This window comes from Chamaea fasciata, unplaced genomic scaffold, assembly GCF_029207755.1.
Source record: "Chamaea fasciata isolate MVZ Bird 193981 ecotype frontalis unplaced genomic scaffold, bChaFas1.0.hap1 SCAF_7, whole genome shotgun sequence".
Lineage (NCBI taxonomy): Eukaryota > Metazoa > Chordata > Aves > Passeriformes > Sylviidae > Chamaea > Chamaea fasciata.
The window spans coordinates 4,729,257-4,750,655 of NW_027094092.1; the positions used below are offsets into that span (position 1 = coordinate 4,729,257).

Genomic DNA, 21,399 nt, shown 5'->3' on the forward strand with positions numbered 1-21,399 from the left:
CAAAGTGACCTTTGGTCAAAGTATATTGAAATAATCTTATATCATAAAATATTGGTTTGGGGAAAGACCCCAGCACCTGGCACACATAGATTTCGCTATTTCAGAAACTTGTCCTACCAAATGAAAAAATACAGCCTCGTAGGTGTTCATTAGCAGGAGAAGTAGCACGGGGATCCATACATACAGTAAGTGTGATCAAACTGAAGTGTTAAATTACCTAAGCAAGAACTGCACTGGTAGTGCAGAAAGAAAAGGATGGTCAAGTAGACATAGGCAGTAAGATTACCTTTAAAATGTTTTACTGTAGAGCTAAAATAGCTACCCAGCTTTGAAGGGAAAAAAAAAAAAAAAGAAAAAACAAAAAGAGAGGGAAGGGGAGGGGGGAAAGAGAGAGAACATAATTTCCAAACCCTTAGCTTATTTTTAATTTATAGTCCTTGGAAAAAAAATAAGTGGATAGCCCAATCATTTATATGCCTGGGCAAAAGCAATACATCTATATAAAAGTACAGTGATATATTTCTGTTGCTAGTTTAATGTGCTGCTCTGTGCCCTGTGTGTTCTGATTCATTGGAGAGCAGCAATCATGTCGACAGGAGCTGTTCTTCAGTTCCCATCAGCGACAACTAAAGGCCAATTCAAGGTTGTGGTGGGGTCATGAATCTAACATAGTCACTGATAGAACAATTTTCCTTCTGCATGACACTGTCGGTGGGACACAGAGGGAATATACAGCAAGGACTGCTGCAGGTATGTCTTGTTTCCTCATCCTTCCTCCCCTCTCTCCACCCCTCTCCTCTCTTTTTGTTTTTAATTTTTGGCGATGGTGTGCGCTGTTAACAAGCAGCACCTGGGGAATACGAAATCAGCACCATGGAAAATAAGAAGAGAGGAAACTTCTAGGCCTTTAGGAACCCAGCATACTCCTGGCCTCTGTGCAGGGCAATTCAGCAACATCAGTTCAGTGTGAAAGCTGGATCCATCCCAGGAAAACGTGGGCTGTATGTATGAAGACATGTACAGCCTTGTAAAGAAAAGAGGTGCTGGACCAAACCCTAGTGTCTTCACCTCTGGTCCATCACCCTTTGAGTTAAATAAAGAGGCATTTTTTATCCAGCTGTAACTGCACCTGAGTTGCTATCCTCCTGAGGTATGAAAATAAGACCTGAAATTTGCCTGACAATATTGTTTTCCTGCATGGGTCACCTACACTGGTGAGCTGGTGAGGGTTATTTTATTCTCATGCCATTACCTGTCACCACAGGGTTGCACTGATCTAAGGCACTGGTCTAAAATAACCATCCAGGGCAAGGTGTCATATATTATACTCAATGCTCTGGATTTTCTATGTCTCGAGAGCCAAAATCCCAGCTCATCCCTGCAGTGGATAGGGGCAGGCCCATCAAATTTGCCTCCACAGTGCATTACCAGTCATTCACACCTGGAGCAAGGCCATGCCGCACCGGCCTCTGAAAAGCGAGGACACACAAGTGAGGACCTCAGCAGGGCTCAAGCTCTTCCTTGAGTGGGCTGAACACAGAAGAGCTGGAGGAATGCTGACCTCTCCTGCTGACATGGATGCTGCTCCACAGGGGCACGCGTGGCTGGGCCTGCTCACCTCTCTTCCCTTTCTGGTGCAAATGCCCCAGGCACAAAGGAGAGGGAACTGCCGCCGTGCAGGGATGCAGGGGGAGCCCTGGGAGATCTGCTCTCTTGAGGGATCTCCCCAGCTGCCTTCAAAAATTAGGGGGTTCCCCTCCTTGTTTTAAGCGGCTTCAAAGCCAGGTGAGACCCAGGCTGCCATTTCCCTTTGATGTCCAAGAAAACTTGCACGATAATTTGCATGGATCCATTTAGGTCCTAAACAGGAGGAGAGGACCTAAGTGTTTCTCTACTGCTATGGCCTTTAAGACTGAAAAGTGGCAGTGGATTTGTCTCTTTCCTGGGGTAAAATATAAAGCTTCAGGGCCCAGTGTTGTCCCACAGTTGCCGTCTGCAAATACTAAAATCACATTGAAACCAAGCGAACCAAACACTCAAACCTAAAATTAACAAGACACTCAAATATATAAAAATACAGCTATAGTTCACAACTCCATTTAATTAAATTTTATTGCTGCACTTGCATTTGGAGATATTTATATTAAAAAAAAAAAAAGGAAGAGGGATTTGTATTTATGAATAGTAAGGAAGGGCTGGCAATGGAGAGAGGGTTTGTGCAGCATTCCTGCTGACACGCAGGCTTCCCCAGGAGCATCCCACCAATGCTGTTAGCTCTCACTCACTAACTCTCAGGCCCTGCAGCTGTACACAGCTGTGTCTAATATCTGATTTGTTTTTACCCTTGTTTATACTGTTGTAGTTGCTCCTGATCAAACTGACTGCAGACAAGATCCCAGCATGTGCTGAACTCAGGAGCAGAAGCTTGTGTCAGCATCCTCTTCCATGTGTGCATGTGTCTGTCCCACCACAGGTGGAGAAAATGAAGAGTACAAAACCTTCCAAACCCCAGTCTTCAACTCTTCTTTGGGCAGAATGTTTTACCATATTGATTTCATTTGCATTAAAAATGCTTTTCTGGAGATGGAAGACTTGCATCTGTCTCATTATTTTAGATCTGAGCTGGCAACTGAGTTAATATTAAAATGACATATACACACAAATCACATTTCCTATGTTACAAATAACAGGAGCAAAGCGAATATAGCAGCATTAATAATTTACCTTTTGAGCTTAGCACTTCTTTATTTTTCTGAAACTTCCACAAGCAGATTGCCATTTCCTCCAATTTATGCATTATTCAAATTCAGTCAACAGTTTAAAAGAACATGTTTACCTAACAGATAGCTTGCATTTTGCTTCCATTTTCACTGCTCAGTATTTGTAACAAAGTGTGAGTCACAATCGTGTAATTAAAGCACATAATATAATTCTTTTTCCTCAGCTAAATCAAAATGTAATACTTCTGGGGAAAAAGTACTGCCAACGTGTCTATAAAAATCAAATTCCTACAAATAGCTTTGTCTATGCCTGAATTTCATCTACATTCATTCTGACTAACAACTCAGCTGCTTGAATGTTTAGCAAATAATCATTAAAACAGGCAGAGCAGCTTTATTTCCTTCCTTCTCTGTAAAGAACGAAGGAAAATACATTTGCTTTCCTTTAGCCATCTTTAGCTTCTCCTGCCACCCAGTCATTGCTTTCCCCCTGGTTCTGCAGGTGCCATTAACAACAAAAAAGGCTACTGACAGCAGTTGCCTTTTAGTTGCCTTTGATTCACTTTCGAGCAGCAGCCTTTGGGGTTTTGCAGATCCATGGTCGAAGTGAAAACCAATAGTAAACTGAAGAAACATCAGGAACAGAACAATAAATCTTTCACACTTCTTCTCAATTCTTGTTTAGCTTTCATTTTTCTGACCCAAGAAAAACAAGGTTTTTCCTCCTATTTTAGTTATTTTTTATTAATTTCAAATCATATTCCTCATTTATTTGAGGGTTAACCAGACATGAAACCTGCACATAGAAGCTTAAAAATGCACCAAGCAGATCTTTGCCACTTCTCCCCATCTGATTTTTAGCTAAGCATTCAGGTGCTCCCTGCACTCAGAAGTCTCTGCTCTCTTGGTAGCATGCAATTAGTCTGCATGTCCACTGGAAAGGCAGCTTCCCACCAGCCCCAAGACCCCACAGCAGGCTGCTCAGAATGCCATCCAGCCTGGCCTTGACCACATCCAGGGGTGGGACACCCACAAGTTCTCTGGACAGGCTGTGCCAGTGCCTCATCACCCTCACAGTAAAAGAGATCACAGGGGTTGTGTATGATTCAGACATGTGAGACGACTTAATTCTACGGAGGATTTCTGTCAGCCCTGGCTGAGATGCTGCCGAGGGAATGTAAAACCTGTTTGCACATGCACAGCTCTTAGAAAGGAGCAAAGGCTTTCTCAAAGAAAAAAAAAATCACAGAGGATCTCTTCTTCTACATCCGTTCTGACTTCCAAACGGCAGCACTCTCTCTGCATTTTCGGAGGAGACAGAATAGATTTAGAAAGTGGCTGCTTATCGATTTATTGTCTTTATGCTGGACATAGGTTTTTATTAAAGAAAGCAGATACTCAATAATGTTAACTAGTAATGGGAATTGACTTTTCACTAATTGCACAGAACCTGGCATTAATACACTTGAATAGAAAATCGGCTTGTGCACTCCAGATCAATCCAAAAGTTTTTTTCTGAGTACACTCCAGACAAAGGGCTCCAACAACAACACAGCTAAATAAGACATTGTATTTATTTACTTATTATTCCTCCAGTTATTGAGATAGGGAAATACCTCCAGGGATTGAGGGAAATGCTTCACCTCAGCCGCTTTTCTACTTTCTGTTTGCTCCACAGGGCTCAGTATTTCCTGGTCTGCTGCTCTGCCCCATTTGCCTAGTTTGGAAACAGAGGACAATTTTTGTCTGCCTCAGGTACTGTGGCATGCAGGCAAAATAAATGTTTTGGAAGTAAGTATGACATGAGAAATAAAACAATTTATTGCTTAAACAATATAAATATGTCATGATTTCTATAATTATTATCATTGCCATTACTATTATATTTGTCTTGTTATTAAAATTGTATTTGTTTAAAAGGTTAATGTTATAAAACAAATTCTCTATATGTTTCATTTCACCATCTGGCTTGAGAACAAGGGGATTCAATGAGAAGAGAACAAGGGGATTAACAGCACCAGGGGCTAAACCCCCTTCCACATTATCTCGGGTGTGTAGCTCCCTGGGGCTCAGCTGCCTCCCAAGACAACACCATGAAACCCCTTTTCTGGGGCCTGGCAAGGGAAAGCCAGTGGGCACAGTCAAAACCACCGCTTTTTCACCCAAGTGGTTAGGAACACTTACTGCGATAAGGCTTGCTCCCATGATGCAGTTAACAGGTACTTTGCATTGCCTGTCAGCCACCTCCAGAAAAAAGATAAAGACAAATGAAACAGGATCAAGGCTCAGTCCCAGTCCCACTGAAACCCTTGCAGGAAATGAGACCTCACGTGCTCGCACAGCAAACAGTGGTTCCAAGTGGAGCAAATTGGAGTCCCAACCCTTTTTAGGCGCTATTACCAGTCCAACAAAGCAGCTAATAATAAAGGATTGCTGCTTTATTTCCTGCACTTAAATAAAACAGACTGGCAAAACCTTGCTAATCATTTCCGACACTGAGGCATTATGGCAGCAGACAGGCTTCTGAAGAAAGGCAGGATTTTCCAGCAGTTTTGGACTTTTGAAGGATGGGAGTCCATGACTTTATCTGAAAAAAACTTTGAAGCACCCTCACCTTTATAACCACACCTCCCATAGTTATCAGCTATTTTAGATCCTCTTTAGCCCTCTATGTGCCAGCTGGAGGAAAGAGCCCCACTGCCCAGGGTACTGGCAGTGACACAGGGGCTGACAAAGGGCAATACTTTCTGCTAATCGGCAACCTATGCTCGTGTCACAGGAAAGTAATTTTGAGCTCTGTGCTCCTTGTGGGTGGCACAGCTGGCACAACTCCACTTCTCCCACGGCTGGATTCCCAATGAATCCCCCTGGAGAAGAGCCGGGGTACAGCATTGCTGTGCTGCTCCCCAGGAGGTGAAATCAGCTCTGCAAAAGGAGCCCTGCACTTTTGGAAACTTCCGTCACACCTCAACACTCCTAAAGGGGACAGCCAAAGTGCAGAGGGAAAGCCCGTCCACGGGGGAGGGGATACCCCCAATTCCCTTCCTGGGAATGGCTCCCCATGGTCCCCATGGCTCCGTCCCTGCCATGATTGAGTACAGGAGGATGCAGGAAGGTGGGAGGCCCCTCTGGCAGTGTTTCAGGCTGAGGTCCTTCGCCATCTGAAAGGACAGGGAATGCGTTCCTGCAGGCAGCTGAAGGGCCCCTCAGGATGCAGTACACATGTGTTTGCTTCATTCAGTTTTGGTCTGGAACACGGGGACGAAAAACCCAGAGCCACAGCACCAGCGCCAGGCTGCTTGGGCCCCTGGAGCTGCCTGTGGCAACAGGAGGTCACCACACCTGCAGTGGGCTGAGCCTCCAGCCAGGGACTGAGGGCTCTGCTCTGCAGCTCATCCAGCACACCTGATGCCTTTGCTGGGGAACAGCATCCCCCGGCCCTGGGCACGGCTTCCCCGCAGCGCTGGGATAAGCTGCTCAGTGAGCAAAGCGTGGAGAACACTGGAATTACCTCTCTGCTTCTTTATCTTGTTGCTGATTTTTCATCAAAGCAATGACAACTCAAACTAAGCTCACTGCTAAGGAGGTATTACTAGTTTTCCATAATTGCTATTTAAAAGCGTGTTATGATGCTGCTTTTTAAAAAGTACTAATATATTATTAATTAATATCCTATCTTGAAGTGAATTTATACCACCCTCAATCAGTGATAAAGCCACTTATATTTGTCCCTTTTCCTAAAATGGTAGTTTATATCAGAAGAGCCACTCTACTTGAAGTGCCAGACATGTTGCTTCTCGATACCTGCAGAAATGCAGAGTAACTTGCCCCACAGGGATGTTTTATTTAGTCAGACAGCCCTTTGAAGTGAAAGGGTAACTATTTCTGATCATAACCTTGGCTTTGCACTTCAAGTAATTATCCTTTAATTGCATTACCCTATTTGAAATAGAGTTGTAATTGGAAAAAAACAATTTGATGTTCCCTGATGCATACTCTGACATGCATTATTTGCTTTTTATTCAAATATAAATGTTCTCTGTAATTCTATCAAAGAAAAGAGAAAAATAAAACAAAATTGAAATGTCAGTAGCAATTTTGGACATGTAAGAAGTATCAGCAACTGGTGATGGGTGGGGAAAACAATGTTGTGAAATTAGTGGTGTCAGTGGAAGGAAGAGACGTGAAAGGGGAAAGGGCTCCAGCTCTGCTCCTCCAGAAGCTGTCTCTGCTGCACATGGTGGCATATAAATACTGAGCTGGGTACCAGCTGAACCTGAGTGATGGATGGGCCTTTTAAATTACATTGAAGCAGAAGATGCTGAAGCACAGTTTCCAGCCCTCCAGCTAACTATTGAATAATTACTAAGGCCAGGACAAGTCAATGGAGTGCAGATACCCTTTCTTCATACCCTATGGGACAGAACACACACTTAGGCTGAAAAGTGGTTTTAGTTCTTCCTTCTTGGGCAGATTCAAACAAATCCAGATCAGTGGCAACTTATACCCATGCCACTTGCACCTGGTACTTCTGAGAGAGGAGCTCCACCCAGTTTGGCTGGGTCAACTGCACATTACAGTCCTACAAGCACGTGTGTGCACACACACACGTTACTGAGACCTGAATCCGCCTTGGACCAATTGGAGCACTATGCAGATAAAAATTAAACAAGTTACAGATACAGTGTTAGTGAATTAGGTTCTGCCACTCTGGAGCAAAAATAGTACTTCAAACTAAGGAGTCAGGATGTGCTCAGAGGGGAGACAAGGAAAACCACGTTAGCCCAGTTTGGGATGGAGTGTGCCCAGAGATGAGCGTTCCAGCCCACTCCCACCACAGAAGAAATTGCAGACATTTTCTGCAGCAACTCCCATGACAGATGTCCTCTGACAGCAGCCCTGCATCCTGACCTGCTCCAAACCAGAGCCAGCCCAATCTTTACTTCAAAGAGTCAGCAGACAAGATATTAACACAGGGGAGTCATAAAGCAGAGGTGGTTGGCACAGACTAGGCTGGATAAATTTGGCCTTTCTGATAAAAGCAAAACAAACCCCTCAAACCCAATAGGAAGAAAACCTCTTGTGAAAAATAAAATTCTGGTTTTGTCTGGAGATATAACCAACTTTCATTAGTATAAGTTACCGTGCTTTCTACCCAGTTTGTTTATACTGCCCACATCCAACAGAAAGCACAAGAAAAATCATCCGTTCTGCTTCTGCACGTCTGGCTGCCCTGTCCCCGTCTCCCAGCCTCATTCTGAACTCCTAAGGGAAACATAAAGTTCAGATCCAGGCATTTGGCACATAACACATCATAGGCACTTCAGGCTTCTCTGGATCTTTAGGGAACAATCTTGTAAAGGTTACCCAGCATTTTATTTTGGGAATCCCACGACAGAAGGCAATTTTATTTTAGGTGTACACTGTACACTCTGTAGCTGCTTTCCACAGTGGCTTCTAAGGATCGTAAGATCTTGGCCACAATCTCTCCTCCCGTTTCACACATAACCAGCGAGGGCGAATGGTGTCTTTGTCCAAACAGTTCTGTCAGTCTGGGCATTTTATCCTGACACATTTCATTCACCCGGGCAGAAAGCACCTCCTTGCCTGGCTCTCTCACTGCTCTAAGCAATTTCACTCATGTCACCAGGACTGCGAGCAGGAGCTCACTACTGAGACACGGAACAGTGGAGCTGAGATTTGGGGCTCCCTCAAAAGTGTTTTGAGCAGCCAGTACAATTTAAGGAGCCTGCTGGAGGTTAAGCATCCTGCACAAGTGTATTTAACAGAGAAGTAGCTCTGATTTTTCTCTTCTCTTAGAGATTGAATGAAACTCCCAGGAAGCAGCACAAAGCTAACAAATGAAAACTAAGCCAAAATATAATCACTCTAATTATAATGACTGCTAAAAAGAGATGGTTGTCAAGAGAGAAGTTCCAGGAGCATTGAAGTCAACTGTCAAGATCCAGCCCATCTGATTGAAAACTGACAAGCAAGTCAGCTGAGAGAGCACTACCATGCTATAAAACAGAAGGAAAGGAGCAGCTTGGAGGTTTGATGGTGGGATTTTTGGTTGGTTGTGGGGTTTAGGGGTGTTTTATTGTGTGCTACAAACTTACAATAGAAAATGGATGAAGTGAGAAGAAAACTCATTCTCACCTGGGTTATAAGGTACTCTAATGCAGGATTAACTAGAAAAAGAAATGGTGAATTAGGGAAACTTATGTTACTGAAATCTGGTAAAGTCTTATTTTCTACCTTTAAGCAAAAGGAGTTATGTCAAAAGGTTTCTCAGATGACTTGCGAGGCCTTAAAACTGTGAATGAAGTAGGATCTTAAATTCTCAAAGAGAAATCACTGGGAATTCAAAGTTCTGCTGGTCCTGGTCACCAGATTGCACAGCTGGTGCTTGCTGGTGTAAACATACAAATATATATATATTCTTTTTATTACAATAACTAATGTTATCTGCTTCATGGTACCAATTCAGCAGCTAAAACAATCATTTTAAAAGTAGGCAGAGCTGTCAGGTAAAGTGTAAGAAAAAACGTAAGAATAGCAAGGAGAAAATCAGATGATGATAGAAGAGAATTGTTTTTACTTCTGGTCGCAGGCCGGAGCGCTGCACGGACCCGCTCTCAGGAGGTTGTAGTAGGTAATGCTGACATCTGTGGGTGAGGTGGAGAACTGAGCTTATGACACAAGTTGTTAATACTGTCCTAACTAGATCTTAGAAAGGCAAGTCACTTAAGTGTGTGATCAAGGTTTAATCTGCTGCCGAGCAAATGCGAAGGGCTACCGAAGGAAGCTGAGGGAAGAAGAGAAGAATTCGGGCAATTTTCTCACCACTTAGTTGTGGTAGGAGAACCAGGGAAACTCCCAGTCTGTCTTGTCTTTTCCCTACCCCAGCCCAACACCTTAGGCTAGGCAGCTTCTTGCTCCTGTTGTAGCTACTCTGGTAGAAAGCTGTCCGAGTACTTCCCTGTTTGTCTGGGGAGGAGGACGCGTGTGGCTCTGTGCCACTGGCAGAAGCACCACTGTGCATGTCAGAAAGTTTCTCATTTTGGCAGTGAGTGCAGGGCCCTGCTATTGAGTGCCTTCTTGGCTATCCAATACTGCATTTCTAAGGCAATGTTCAGGCAGGAGATCTAAACCAAGCTTTCATAGTGAAATGTAAACTGCAAATGAATCTATAAAAACGTGTTGCTCTCCTCGTGAAGAACTAGTAATCATCGAGGTGTTTGGGGATTGGGTGTGGAGCTCTTACAAAGCCCAAAAAGAAAATCAGTTTATCCTAAGTGCCAATCTTGTACCTGAGTCAGCTACATTGCAGCCTCATGGCTGTGGGTAACACTTCTCTTGTCCTGGGCTCGATTTCTGACTGTGTCAATGAATTCCTCTTTGAGGAATCCACCAGTTCTGGGGAACCATCTCCTGGAGGTGCACCACGGAACTCAGGGACAGGTTTGCAGTAAGCTGATGCCCTCTGCTGGCTGTGAGGGACTTGAAACATGTAAATTCCCTATTTCAGAGCCGGATAGTGGCACAAAACTCCTTCAAAGAGTGAACTGGACAGTATAATGGCAAGGGTTCACACCTCCCTACAATATTGCTTAATACGTGTTGGAAGACAGCTGGTGATTTGAAATCTAATTGCAGTGAATGAATAACAGTAGTTCTGGTTATGGCCTCCACATTGGTGAATATTAGATGCAACTTGTAATTAATGATCTTTGAATATATTAACTTCAATAAACTGTTCCTCTCCTATCAGTTGGATTTAAAAGAATGTGCAATTTGAAGCTGGAGAGAAGTGTCTGAAGGGGTCTTTAAATAAAGTTGCATTAGCTTGGTATTGATTGACTGGTTAGAAATTGGTATAAAGATGAACAAAGCTTTCAGAATGTTCGCTGAAGAGTTATTGGGAGAAAAGACCTGGATCACGAGGGACAAGCTACTGTATGTCGGCACACCCTATATTCCACTGAGAGATCAGTTGGAAAGTGCCGAAACTGCATTTATTGAGACACAAATACCACAAAAGTAATTCTAATTTTAGGGGAAAACAAAACAAGAAATTGTGTGTGTGTGTTTTGTCATGAGACTGAGAACTCTAAGGCCTTGATGCTAACTGCAGCTAGCTGTAGCTGTTTCTGTCACGCATCAAGTGACAGATGTCCACTTAACCTCTCTGGAGCTCTGTCACCATGCGATTTCAGTGAGAGCATTTGTGCAGCTGTCTATTGGTCCATTCTGGCTAATATGAGTAATACCCATGAGAAAAGGCTAAAAGGAACATTAAAACATTTAAAATAGGTAAAAAATTGTCACCCTTAACTGTTTTCTTCTTTTCCATTAGAAGTTTTAATTCTGACTTCTGGATTTACAAAATTACGGTTTTTGTGTAAGTCTGTCCACTTCCAGCTCATTCTGGTGTCTTGAATGGTAAGAGATTCAAAAGTTAGAAGTTGTCTTATGTTAGTTACTGAACTAATGAATTTAACTGATTAAAAACAAAACAAAACAAAACAACCAAACAACCCCCCCCCCAAAAAAAAAAAAAAAAAACAACCTAAAATCATGCTGTGTCTAAGGACGAGGTTATAACACACTCCCAAAAATAAATGTCTTTTTGTAGCATAATGCTGAAGAAGTTAATGTAAACCTTCTCTGAGTTAATTACCTGACTGCATCATGCTGTTATTTGAGTATTTAACACAAATAATCCCAAGGGATACTTAATTGGTTTTCAACTTTCAGCTCCACAAAGGGGCACATCTTACCTCTGGTCTTACCCCAGGGATGTGTGGCAATTCTCACAGGGTCAACAGAAGAACTCACAGAGTTGAAGATGTTAAATCTGACCACGTTCTAAACTTGAAATGAACTTTGTTGTGTGTGAGAAAGTAGAGTGTTAAGGACTGGCTTGGTTTCTTACAAGACCACAATTCTGGAGCTTCTGGCTTCTGTTCAATAAACTCAAACTGATTAATGGGATTTGCATTCTTCATAAACAAGAGTCTTTTATTGTGATTTTCATCTCTTGAATATGTAAACTTTGCCAAGGCATAAATTTTTGAAATTCATACCAAAAGGAAAGTTTTAATACAGCCACTGAGGTACACCTGCAGTTGGCTTCACTGCATGCAGGGCTTAAAGTGGTTATGAATTTTGGATTTTAGGGAAAGTAGTTGTTTCCTTTGGCTCTATTAAAATAATGTCCTGTTTAAGAGGCTTAATTGTGAGTAATTCTGGCAGATGGGGAAGTACATGTGCTGCTGGGAGTCACAAGCACTCACTTTAGATGATGACAAAATAGCTTGTGAGGTGTTTAGAAAAACAACAAAAAGAGAAATTCATGCTGTAAGCAGTTTAAATCTAGCAAGATGATAAAGTTTGACTTGTACCAATGTCTTTCAGGAGGAAAATGGTTGTGGGACACGTGGAACTGTATAAAAACATGCTACTGAACTTAGTAATTACACTACAACCTAGGCATGTTAAGGAAATTCAGCTAAATGGAAATGTCCTAAATATGCTAGGAGGAGATGTGAACAGCCAACACCAAAACATCAAACCTTAAGTGTCCTAAGGGACAGTACCCACTACTTGATGCAGGTTTTTATTCAAACAGCAGTCCTGTCCATTCTGTTAGGAAACAAGTGTTTTATTTGGGAAAGCAGTCACCCTCTAGCGCATCTGTAAAAGGAGAGGCTAAATGTACTTACCAGCTTTGCACAGACTTAATGGAGATGGAGAAATACAGTTCTAATGAGATGCTCTAGGCAACTAAAGTTACTGGTAGTTACTGAATCCAAAATCTAGCTGAGAACCTGACACATGATGTGTCATCACACACGTGGAAGCCTGTTAAGTTTATTAACAATGGGTACTGCCAACTCTGGGCTAATTAAAAAAAAACAATAAATGCATGTAAATGACATGATTCAACCAGCTTTTCCCCTCTCCCTCTCCTGGAAGTTACCTGTTTATATTTTCACCTAATTCAAAAGACTGCTTAAGAGATGAAACAGTGAGAGACATCCACTGCAACAACTGCCAATGCTCTGACCAAAAAAAAAAAAAAAAAGAGTCTGATTATTTTTGTGACATATTTAATAAAAATGTAGCATCTCAGTGCTTATACTCCAGTAGGACCAGCAGATGTCAGCATAACTCAAAGCATAACTTTGGATCTTGGCACTGCAACGTTCATGACACTCACCAGAACAGAAAAAGTATCTGCTGAGCACAAAACAAGATTATACCACTTTACCAAGTAAGTCTGCAAGAAGTTAACAGTATTGTTGCAAAAATGTGACCAAACAAACATGAAGATCTTCCAAGTCATCAAAGAATAGGAGATTTATACAAAACACAACAAAAATACAAAGAATAAGAATGTTACTAAGACTTCACTTATGAAATCTTTTCAATAAGCCTTGTTACAGTGTAAAAGTTTAATATTATGAGGACAAATAACGTATCAACCAAAGATACTTTCCATTCATCTGGGTGTTTTGGTAAGTCTAGATAACCTTGGTTTGGAAACAGACATTCAAGTTCATTTCAGCTGCATATAAACCTTTAAAATCAGTAAAAAGAGAAAAAAACCCAGGAGAGGGCTGTTGAAGTACTGGTTCAGTCTAATTACAGGCTGGTAACAGAGCAAAACTGTTTTAATTTTGTTCTACAGAAACCAACAAAGTAATGAATAATACTTTAACACAATACTGCGACAGGTTAATTTCAGTATTTTAGTATGAATTAATAATTAATATGAATTCATATCCTTATGAATTCCTAAGGATAACTGGGAATGAGATAATGAGAGTAACTGGGATGAGATCTGAACACCTAAATGTTTTTGACTCCTTTTTAAGTGAACAGATTGGATTTATTAGAAGTAGCTTCAATACGCTGTAGAAGATAGAGTATTCACTATTAACACCAGAAAGATAGCTTTATTAATACTGCATTTAAATTTATTGAGAACTTCCACAGCATTTCACAGAAAACAGATTAAAACCCATGAGATCTTGAACTTGAGAAGGAGAAATGAGGGATACACGGAGATGGTACATTCTCTAAAACAATGCATGAAAGAACAGTGCGTGGTTTAGGATAGATGACATCAGAATTCAGCACCTTGTACTTGAATACAGTTGTTCAGTGAGATCTTACCCAGATGACTAAGAAGCCTGAGTACAACACAGACTCAAGTGTGAAAAGACAGCAGGACGGTTATGTCCTTAATCACACTGAAACTGATTGCCAAAGTGAGCACATTCCTCATGTGGATCATGACAAATTCCAGTAGCTTCCATTAAATTCCTAAATGCTGAATGCGCCGTGTTTAATCAAAGCACAGACCACACAGCCAGGATTAAACAACGCACACAGCCACTACCCAGCATGCTTGTTTCTGATGATCTCTCCTCCCTCGATCTCGATCTGCTCGTAGAGCCACTTGCGGTCGCAGCGGCATTCGGTGCCGCACTTGTTGGAGCCGCACTTGGGGCAGGCGTAGAAGCAGCCCAGGCAATCCTCGTCCAGGCAGTCACACAGGTCCATCCCGCTGTACAGCAGCAGGCCCTGGCTGTCGTACACTTTACTCTTGGCTGGTATAACCTGCCTGTGCAATGAAAAACAACAGCTCGTCTCTGGGTTACAATCCGCTCGTTATTTTGATGCCGAGATGCTAATAGCTGTGGAGGGGTTTTGCTTCCTTCAGGTGCTCACTTTAACACTGTTCATTTCAAAGATACACATACCTTACTGTAGTTGGTAACGTTTTTCAGTCCTAATTCTATCTCCACTCTGTGCCCAAACTAAGCAGAAGAAATAAAGGGAGAGGGAGGGATGTGTAGCTTGTGAGCAGCACATTTCGTGTCTGTCTCTGCCTGGTACAGTTACACTTAGGTGGAAAGCAGGGGCAATGCATTAATGTGGGTTTTTTTGCATATTTTGACAAATAGAAAATGTCTTTTTTTTAAATCAGTCACAGTAGAAGGTTGTAACTCGTTATCTGGATATTAACTTTGTTTTTCAAAAGGAAGCTAAGGTCCTAACTTCACGCTTTCATTTACCAAGTGTAACTACTGAGTTTACAGAAAGATGATAACCAATCTTTTAAGGGTAGGCTACTTGATCTTACTATATTCAAATTTATCTTATCAGAATTTTAGATTATGTATTTATTAATAGCTACATCTATGGTCTGCATAGTATTGTGCCTCACAAACACTTTTTGGTGTTTGCCTGAAATACCACCTGTAAGCTAACGGTTTATCTTCTCTTTTATTTATCTCAGGAATGAGAGTGGCCTTCAACACCACTAAAACCAAGAACCCAATCCATACACACACAGACATCCACACAGATAATGAAGATTATCTTCAAATGAAGATTAATGAAAATACGACTAACAAATTACCTGTCTGAATTAAACACTGAGATTTTTGTTTGCAGCCTTCTTTTTTCCCTTTTACTGGTCTCTGGAGTGAATTCAGTCTGTCGCCCTGGGTTTGCAAACTGGAGAGACTTTAAAGCCTTAGCTGTACGCCCCTGAAGAAAGAGAAAATGTAACTTAACTATAAATACAAATCTTAATTCTTAAGAAAATATCCAGGCAAGGATATTTTAATGATCTATTGTAATAATGAATTCTTGACCTATAATTCTATGATTTCCCAGGAGAAACAAGTCTTAAAATCTTTATGCTGGAGAACTGTACCTGTCTCTTGACTCCAGCTACACAAGCTTTGTAGTAGCAGTTTTAATCAATGCTTTCAAATCGTCCTCCTATCAGCCTCCTAATCATACTGACATATAATTGAAAAATACAGCTGGGGAACAGCTCCTAGAATGCAACTCCTCTTTGCTCAGCATGCATACAGACAAGCTCTTGCTGTTTTGGTTGCCCACACCACAGACTCCCTGTGCACAGCCTGAACAGTGCACCCAGCAAAGCACCAGCCACATCCCAAGCTCAGCACCTGGAGAACTATCCTCCCACACTTGTTCATCACTGCCCCTGACCAAATGCCATGGCCTTCACGGCCCAGACACCACACCAAGAGCACACTTAATTCTCCCCAGTGCAGCTGCATTTCGTAATGAACTGTGAGAGAAAATGCCTTTTTTTCCTTTTTGTTTTTAACTGAAGAGACATCTTTAAAAGCAACCTTTGCCATGTTCAGTTTCAAGCACAGGAGTTTGTTGTTTGCAAGGCTTGAATAGCAGCTTAAAATACCAGCAGCAGTCTGGTATTTACAAGAATTTATGCGTCAGTCCCCCTCGTAGAAACAATTTTTCAAAACTTAGAGGCCATATAATTTAATTAGAGAAAAACATTTTTAAGGTTCTCCAAATAAAAGTTTAAATATAGTAAACAACTGCACATCTAAAAGACTTATTTCTATGAGAGAAAAAATTAATTTCTTTATGTAGTAGTTATATGAACTCTAATGGCTTGCAGAGTACAGAGGGGATGGGAAAACTGATCCATATACATACGTCTGGATCCAGTTTTCTTCTCTGTCGCTCCTCAGGGTCCACATCCACACTTCCATTGATTATCTGCATACATTTGGGACAAAGCTTCCAACCAGGAACAAACTGTCTTCCAAACTTGGCACTTAGAAAAGCTGCATCATCTAAGTCAATTGCTCGCAAGCTTTTCTTCGACAGTTTCCTGTGGATGTTAAAGGGATCACAACAGGATTTCTGTAAGTCTTCAAATCGTTCAATGTAAATTTTGGCATGGTGGAAGCAGATTGTATTGTTCTCTGACAGGGTTATTCCAGTCCTAAGCTGAAGCAGCAGGAGGTCAGATGAAGATATATCTTGTTTAGTCTTGAAACCAGTGTGACGGGTGTAATAGGTCTTATGGCATTCATTGGTAGTTTGAAGCTGAACTCCAACTGAACAAGGATCCATTTTACTTTATCAGAACAACTTCCTTCACTGATTTTACCTAAAAGGAGTTCTTCGAAGCCTTTAGGAGCTTCTGTGAAGATCACCCTAAAGAAAGCATTAAAATCAATCAGATTTGCAGTGCAAACTATTATCCATAAGCCTTACATACTGGGTTTAAGTAATTTTAAAAACATGTGAAGAAATTATAGCCTTCTAGTCCAGATAAAACTAAAAAGATACTAAATTTATTCTGGAATTAAACCTTGCCTCTTCTATTCCTTTCAGAGGGTTTTTTTTTTTTTTGCTAAAATAAATATCTATTCAAAATGTTTAGTAGCATTACTTTCTCAGAAGCAATCTGGGAGCAAGGTGGATGAATTGTCCACAGAGCAGCCTGCTCTGGTCATTGGCTTTCCTGGGGAGCCCCTCTCTTGGGACAATCCCTGCTAGTCAAGACCTGATTGCCCCCAGAAAGGGACTGCTGCTGGCTGAACAATTCACCTATCCTGTTCCCAAGGAGGGAAAAAAGCTGCAGAAGGTAGGCTGCACAGGCTGGCTGATGTCAGTCAGCAATCCCCATCCAGCAGCACTTCCCTGTATGTTCTCCCCATGTGCATCAGGAGCAGGTCAACACCCTGGATCAACCTGAGCCTTCCCAAGAACCAGTCTGGGCTGTGCACGAAGACTGGTGGTTCCAGATGTGTTTGGTGTTGGGGCCATTAGGACTTTGTGTGCAGCCCTCTGCTGGGCAGTTATTGTACAGCTACGCACTAATACCAAATTAAATTACCAAATGCCAAGTGAGCCACTGCACACTGGTCTCACACCCTGGCCAAAGATTGTCACTGGCCCACTGCTGGCCCCAACACACCAGAGCCTGAGCCCACCTTGCACTATTTTCCACTGCAACATAAAAACAAACTTCTACCAAAAGAAAGGAATCCCCCACTCTCAAATCCATCAAGAACCTTAATCACAATGAGCGTAGCTTAACTGGGATGTTCATGTTCACCTACACCCTATTCTGCAAAGGCAAAACCCAGAAAAATGAAAAAGCACTGGCTATGTCTGGGATAGAGTTAAATTCTTCACAGTAGCTGGGGTGTGGGGATGTTTTGGATTTGTGACCAAAACAGTGCTGATAACAGGCTGATGTTTCGGCAGTCTTTTCTGCCTCACCCTGCCAGAGTGGGGCTGGGGGTACACAACAAGGTGGGAAGGGAAGGAGCCAGGAAAGCTGGCCCCAAGGGACACAAAGGATATTCCAGAGCATATGGCCTCATGCTCAGCAGTGGAGGCCGGTGGGAAGGGCTTGCTGGGAATGGCTGAGCATTGGTCAGCTGGTGCTGGGCAACTGTCTTCACTTGCACTGCTTGCTTTTTCTTGGCTTTTACTCTCTGCTCTTTTTTTAAAATTTTCCTTACAATATTTTTAAAGCCATCATTTCATTATTAAGCTGCTTTTATCTCAGCCCCCACCTTTCTCCTTCTGATCCTCCCCCAGTGAGGGAGGGTGAGCAAATGGCTGTGAGGTGCTTGGTTGCCAGCTGGGGTCAAACCACAACACACATTTATTCGTTCTAACCACTGAAGAGGGTAACATGGCCTTTTAATCAATAAAAGTATCTACCAGCTGTCCATGCTAAAGAATCTGGGGTTCTGCTTTCAATAAAATAAAATCAAATAGCATCATACAAATCTAATGACATGAAATGTCCAAGTTTAGCCAATACACAGAAACACGAACCCGGCGGTGCAAGAGCTTAAAAGAGAACAGTACTAAGTCAATAGGATTTTTAGAATTAATCTGAAAAGTCACTGGTTGGAGCACTCCTGCAGCAATGACACATTTCCATCCATTAAACCTTATGCGCAGTAATTGAAAGGTCTTGCACAGGACATGATATTTTCTGGTGATTTAACTGATGCAAATATAAATCATCTGAGAGGTTCTACTTGGGCCAGTAAACTGGTCTGAAAATGTAATTTTATACCTGATTTGAGACACAACTTGATAATAACTGAACAACCACTTTTAAACAAGTTTTCTCAGCCTATTGTTAGGAATGCTGCAATTTTCACATTTAAATTAAAGTTAGAAAAGTGGAGGCACAACAAGACCTGAATGTAGAGGCACTACATGAAATGCTTTAAAGCCCCAGTTTGCAGAAAACAATGTGTGTTTTTCATTCTGAAAACAAGGCAAACTCTGTTCTGGTTTTTCCAAGTGATCTGAAAATGCAAAGACTTACGTATTCTAATACTTAACATTGATTTCTCAGATCAAAACCTAAATCCTGTGCTTCTAAAACTAGACCTAGTGTACTCCTAAGTTGCTAGGCCATCTGACCTCGTCTTCACTCGAATTTCTTTAGGCTAAGTTAACTCCTGAAGTTCTGAGCTTTTCAGATCTGCATTGAATCATGCACATAAGAGTTACATGTCAATGAAATGTAAAAAATTAAATTCTTATTTTCAGTGGCTGCTGAGCACTGAAAACTTACACTGAGTAAAACTTACTCAGTGCTAAGTTTTAAGACACAAAAGTTCCAGTCCCTTTGCCTATTTACACACTTTTACTGCAGTTCTGACTTTGAATGATTTTTTTGACCTTTTTTAAGGCCACCTATCAAACTTCACCACCTTAGTGAACCAGCTCTAACGACAATTCATCTTTTTTTTTATTAGCTGGACAAAGTTTGGGTCTCAAGGCAAGGTAACTGAGACTGTTAATGATCAAAGTTCATTGCAGCCAAGCTAACATTTTAGCAGGATTTAGGCAATATCAAATAACTTTACTCAAAGAAGTCTGTTACAGGCTCTGCAGCAAGCCTGCTTCAAGCGCTAATTGTGCATTTTTGACTGATCCCTGTTGTGGAAGGTGGGGTCTGCCACCTCGGTTTGTTCAAATTACAGTACTGCCGACGAAACTTAGGGGTCTCATCCACTTAATCCGCAGCAATTCCTGGTGGAAGCTTCAGCGCGTTTCTTCTCCCCCTGGGACGAACACGCGGCTGCTTTTCCTGTGAATTCTCCTTGGCGGAAAGGGGAAGAAGCGATCGAAACCCAAACCCCAAGGTTTGCACGTGCACCTGTGCGATGGTTAACCACCGCTCACCGTAGCCGGGCAGCGCTGGCCTAAAGCTGTCCCGGGGAAAGAAAGGCCCGGCCCTCCCGCTGCCGGCCGCGCACCCTCAGGGCCGCCCCGTTACCTCCCCGCGGGCTGTGTCCCGCCGTGCCGGTCCCTCCCGGCCGTGTCTGTGCCGCCGTGTGGGCGCTGTCCCGCCGTGCCGGTCCCCGTCCGTGCGCTCGGTTCCTGCGCGCTGCCCGGCGGGCGGCGGCCATGAACGGCGCCTCACCACAGAGCCAGCGGGGCGGGCGGCGCTTCCGCCGGGCGGGCGGCCACAGCGACACCTGGCGGCGCGGAGGGCGCGGTCCCGGGCCGCGGCGCCCGGCGCTTCCCGGCCTTTATTGGTGTTTCCCCGTGTTTTCTGGTGTTCACCCGTGTTTTCTGGTGTTTCCTGGTGTTTAGCGGCGCTTCCCGGCACGGGCGGCGGGGCTGGGGCCGCAGCTGAGCGAACGCCCCCGGCCGCGGCCCTCTGCAGGCTCCGCCGGGCTGCAGTGCGGCGGGGCGGCTGAGGGAGACCGGCACTGACCGGGGCCGGGACCGCCCCGGGGGCTCGGGAGTGCCCTGTGCCGTCCCTGGAGTGCCCTGTGCTGTCCCGGGGGTGCCCTGTGCTATTCCTTTGGTGCCCTGTGCCGTCCCTGGAGTGCCCTGCGCTATCCCGGAGGTGCCCTGTGCCGTCCCGGGGTTCTTCTGTGCTTCCCCAGGTCCCTCAGACACAGTTTCACACCTCACCCCGACCCCGAAATCAGTGCTTAGCAAAACCGTTCTTTGTTTTAAATAAAAAAAAAAAGAATTTTAGTGAGCCACAGAAACTGATGTAAGTAACATTTCCTTGGGGTTTCACACAGCTGTGCCCACACCTTGTTCTAAGCAAATCATTTGGGACTGGGATGAGGCAGCAATTTGAGTAATAGAAGCTCAGCTCGATTAGTCATAAATATTTGGGTATAGAGCTAGGTGCTCTCTTGAGACCTAGCGGTAGTTTTTTATGACTTTGGTATATTTTTGCTGTGGTTTTATGTATTTGAAAATGAAGTACTGAAGCCAACTAGGCACATGGAGTTAAAGCATCACAAAAGACCCAAAGCAGCAAAGTGTGTTTCGTTTTGTTTGTTTTAAAGTCTGTTATTTACAGCAGCCTTTGTCAGTAGTAGGAAAGAGATTAGGGAGAGGACATTTTCATGTTGAAATAGGACACTGAAGTTGCCTTTAGAATGCAAGACTATACATCAGGATATCTTTTCGCCTAACTTTTTGAAGAGTGTTGAAGAATTGGCAGGATTGTGGTCTGAAAATAGTTAAAAGCCTGTGGAGAAATTATTTTATCCTTGCTTCCCAGAGTTCTAAATCATGGGAGTGTAAAGCTTTAATATGTGGGAGTAGCAGCATGTAGGTTGTCCCATTTGCTGTTTCTCCATATGACCATTAAAGAAAACCATTATAAATTCAATATATATAGCTTAAGTCATGCAGTGGCTCAGCGATGACAGAGAGACTGCGAAGTGCAATCATTCAAGAAAAACTTCAGTAAGGCTGTTTCTGCTGACTTGTGTGGCTTAGGATGAAATATGTGGAGTTAATGAAGGGGAATAATTCATGAGAGGAGATATTTGAGATACAGGTTGTGACATCA

General features: G+C 42.8%; 1 protein-coding gene across 1 annotated transcript; it reads right to left on the minus strand.

The window, feature by feature from the left end:
• Positions 1–12,950: 12,950 nt before the first annotated feature.
• Positions 12,951–20,052, minus strand: ARL14EP (ADP ribosylation factor like GTPase 14 effector protein). The gene is made up of 4 exons (XM_066187272.1): positions 19,852–20,052; positions 16,239–16,745; positions 15,157–15,287; positions 12,951–14,355 (listed from the first exon to the last, which is right to left on the minus strand). The coding sequence occupies exons 2-4, from the start codon at positions 16,659–16,661 to the stop codon at positions 14,127–14,129; spliced, it is 783 nt and encodes a 260-aa protein (XP_066043369.1). The 5' UTR covers positions 16,662–16,745; positions 19,852–20,052; the 3' UTR covers positions 12,951–14,126.
• Positions 20,053–21,399: the final 1,347 nt, after the last annotated feature.

Coding starts and splice junctions, on each gene's coding strand:
- ARL14EP (XM_066187272.1), bottom strand. CDS start 16,661: ATGGATCCTTGTTCAGTTGGAGTTCAGCTTCAAACTACCAATGAATGC. Junction 15,288..16,238: donor GAAGAAAACTGGATCCAGAC/GTATGTATATGG, acceptor CTCTTTCTTCAG/GGGCGTACAGCTAAGGCTTT. Junction 14,356..15,156: donor TCAGTGTTTAATTCAGACAG/GTAATTTGTTAG, acceptor TTCATTGCACAG/GCAGGTTATACCAGCCAAGA.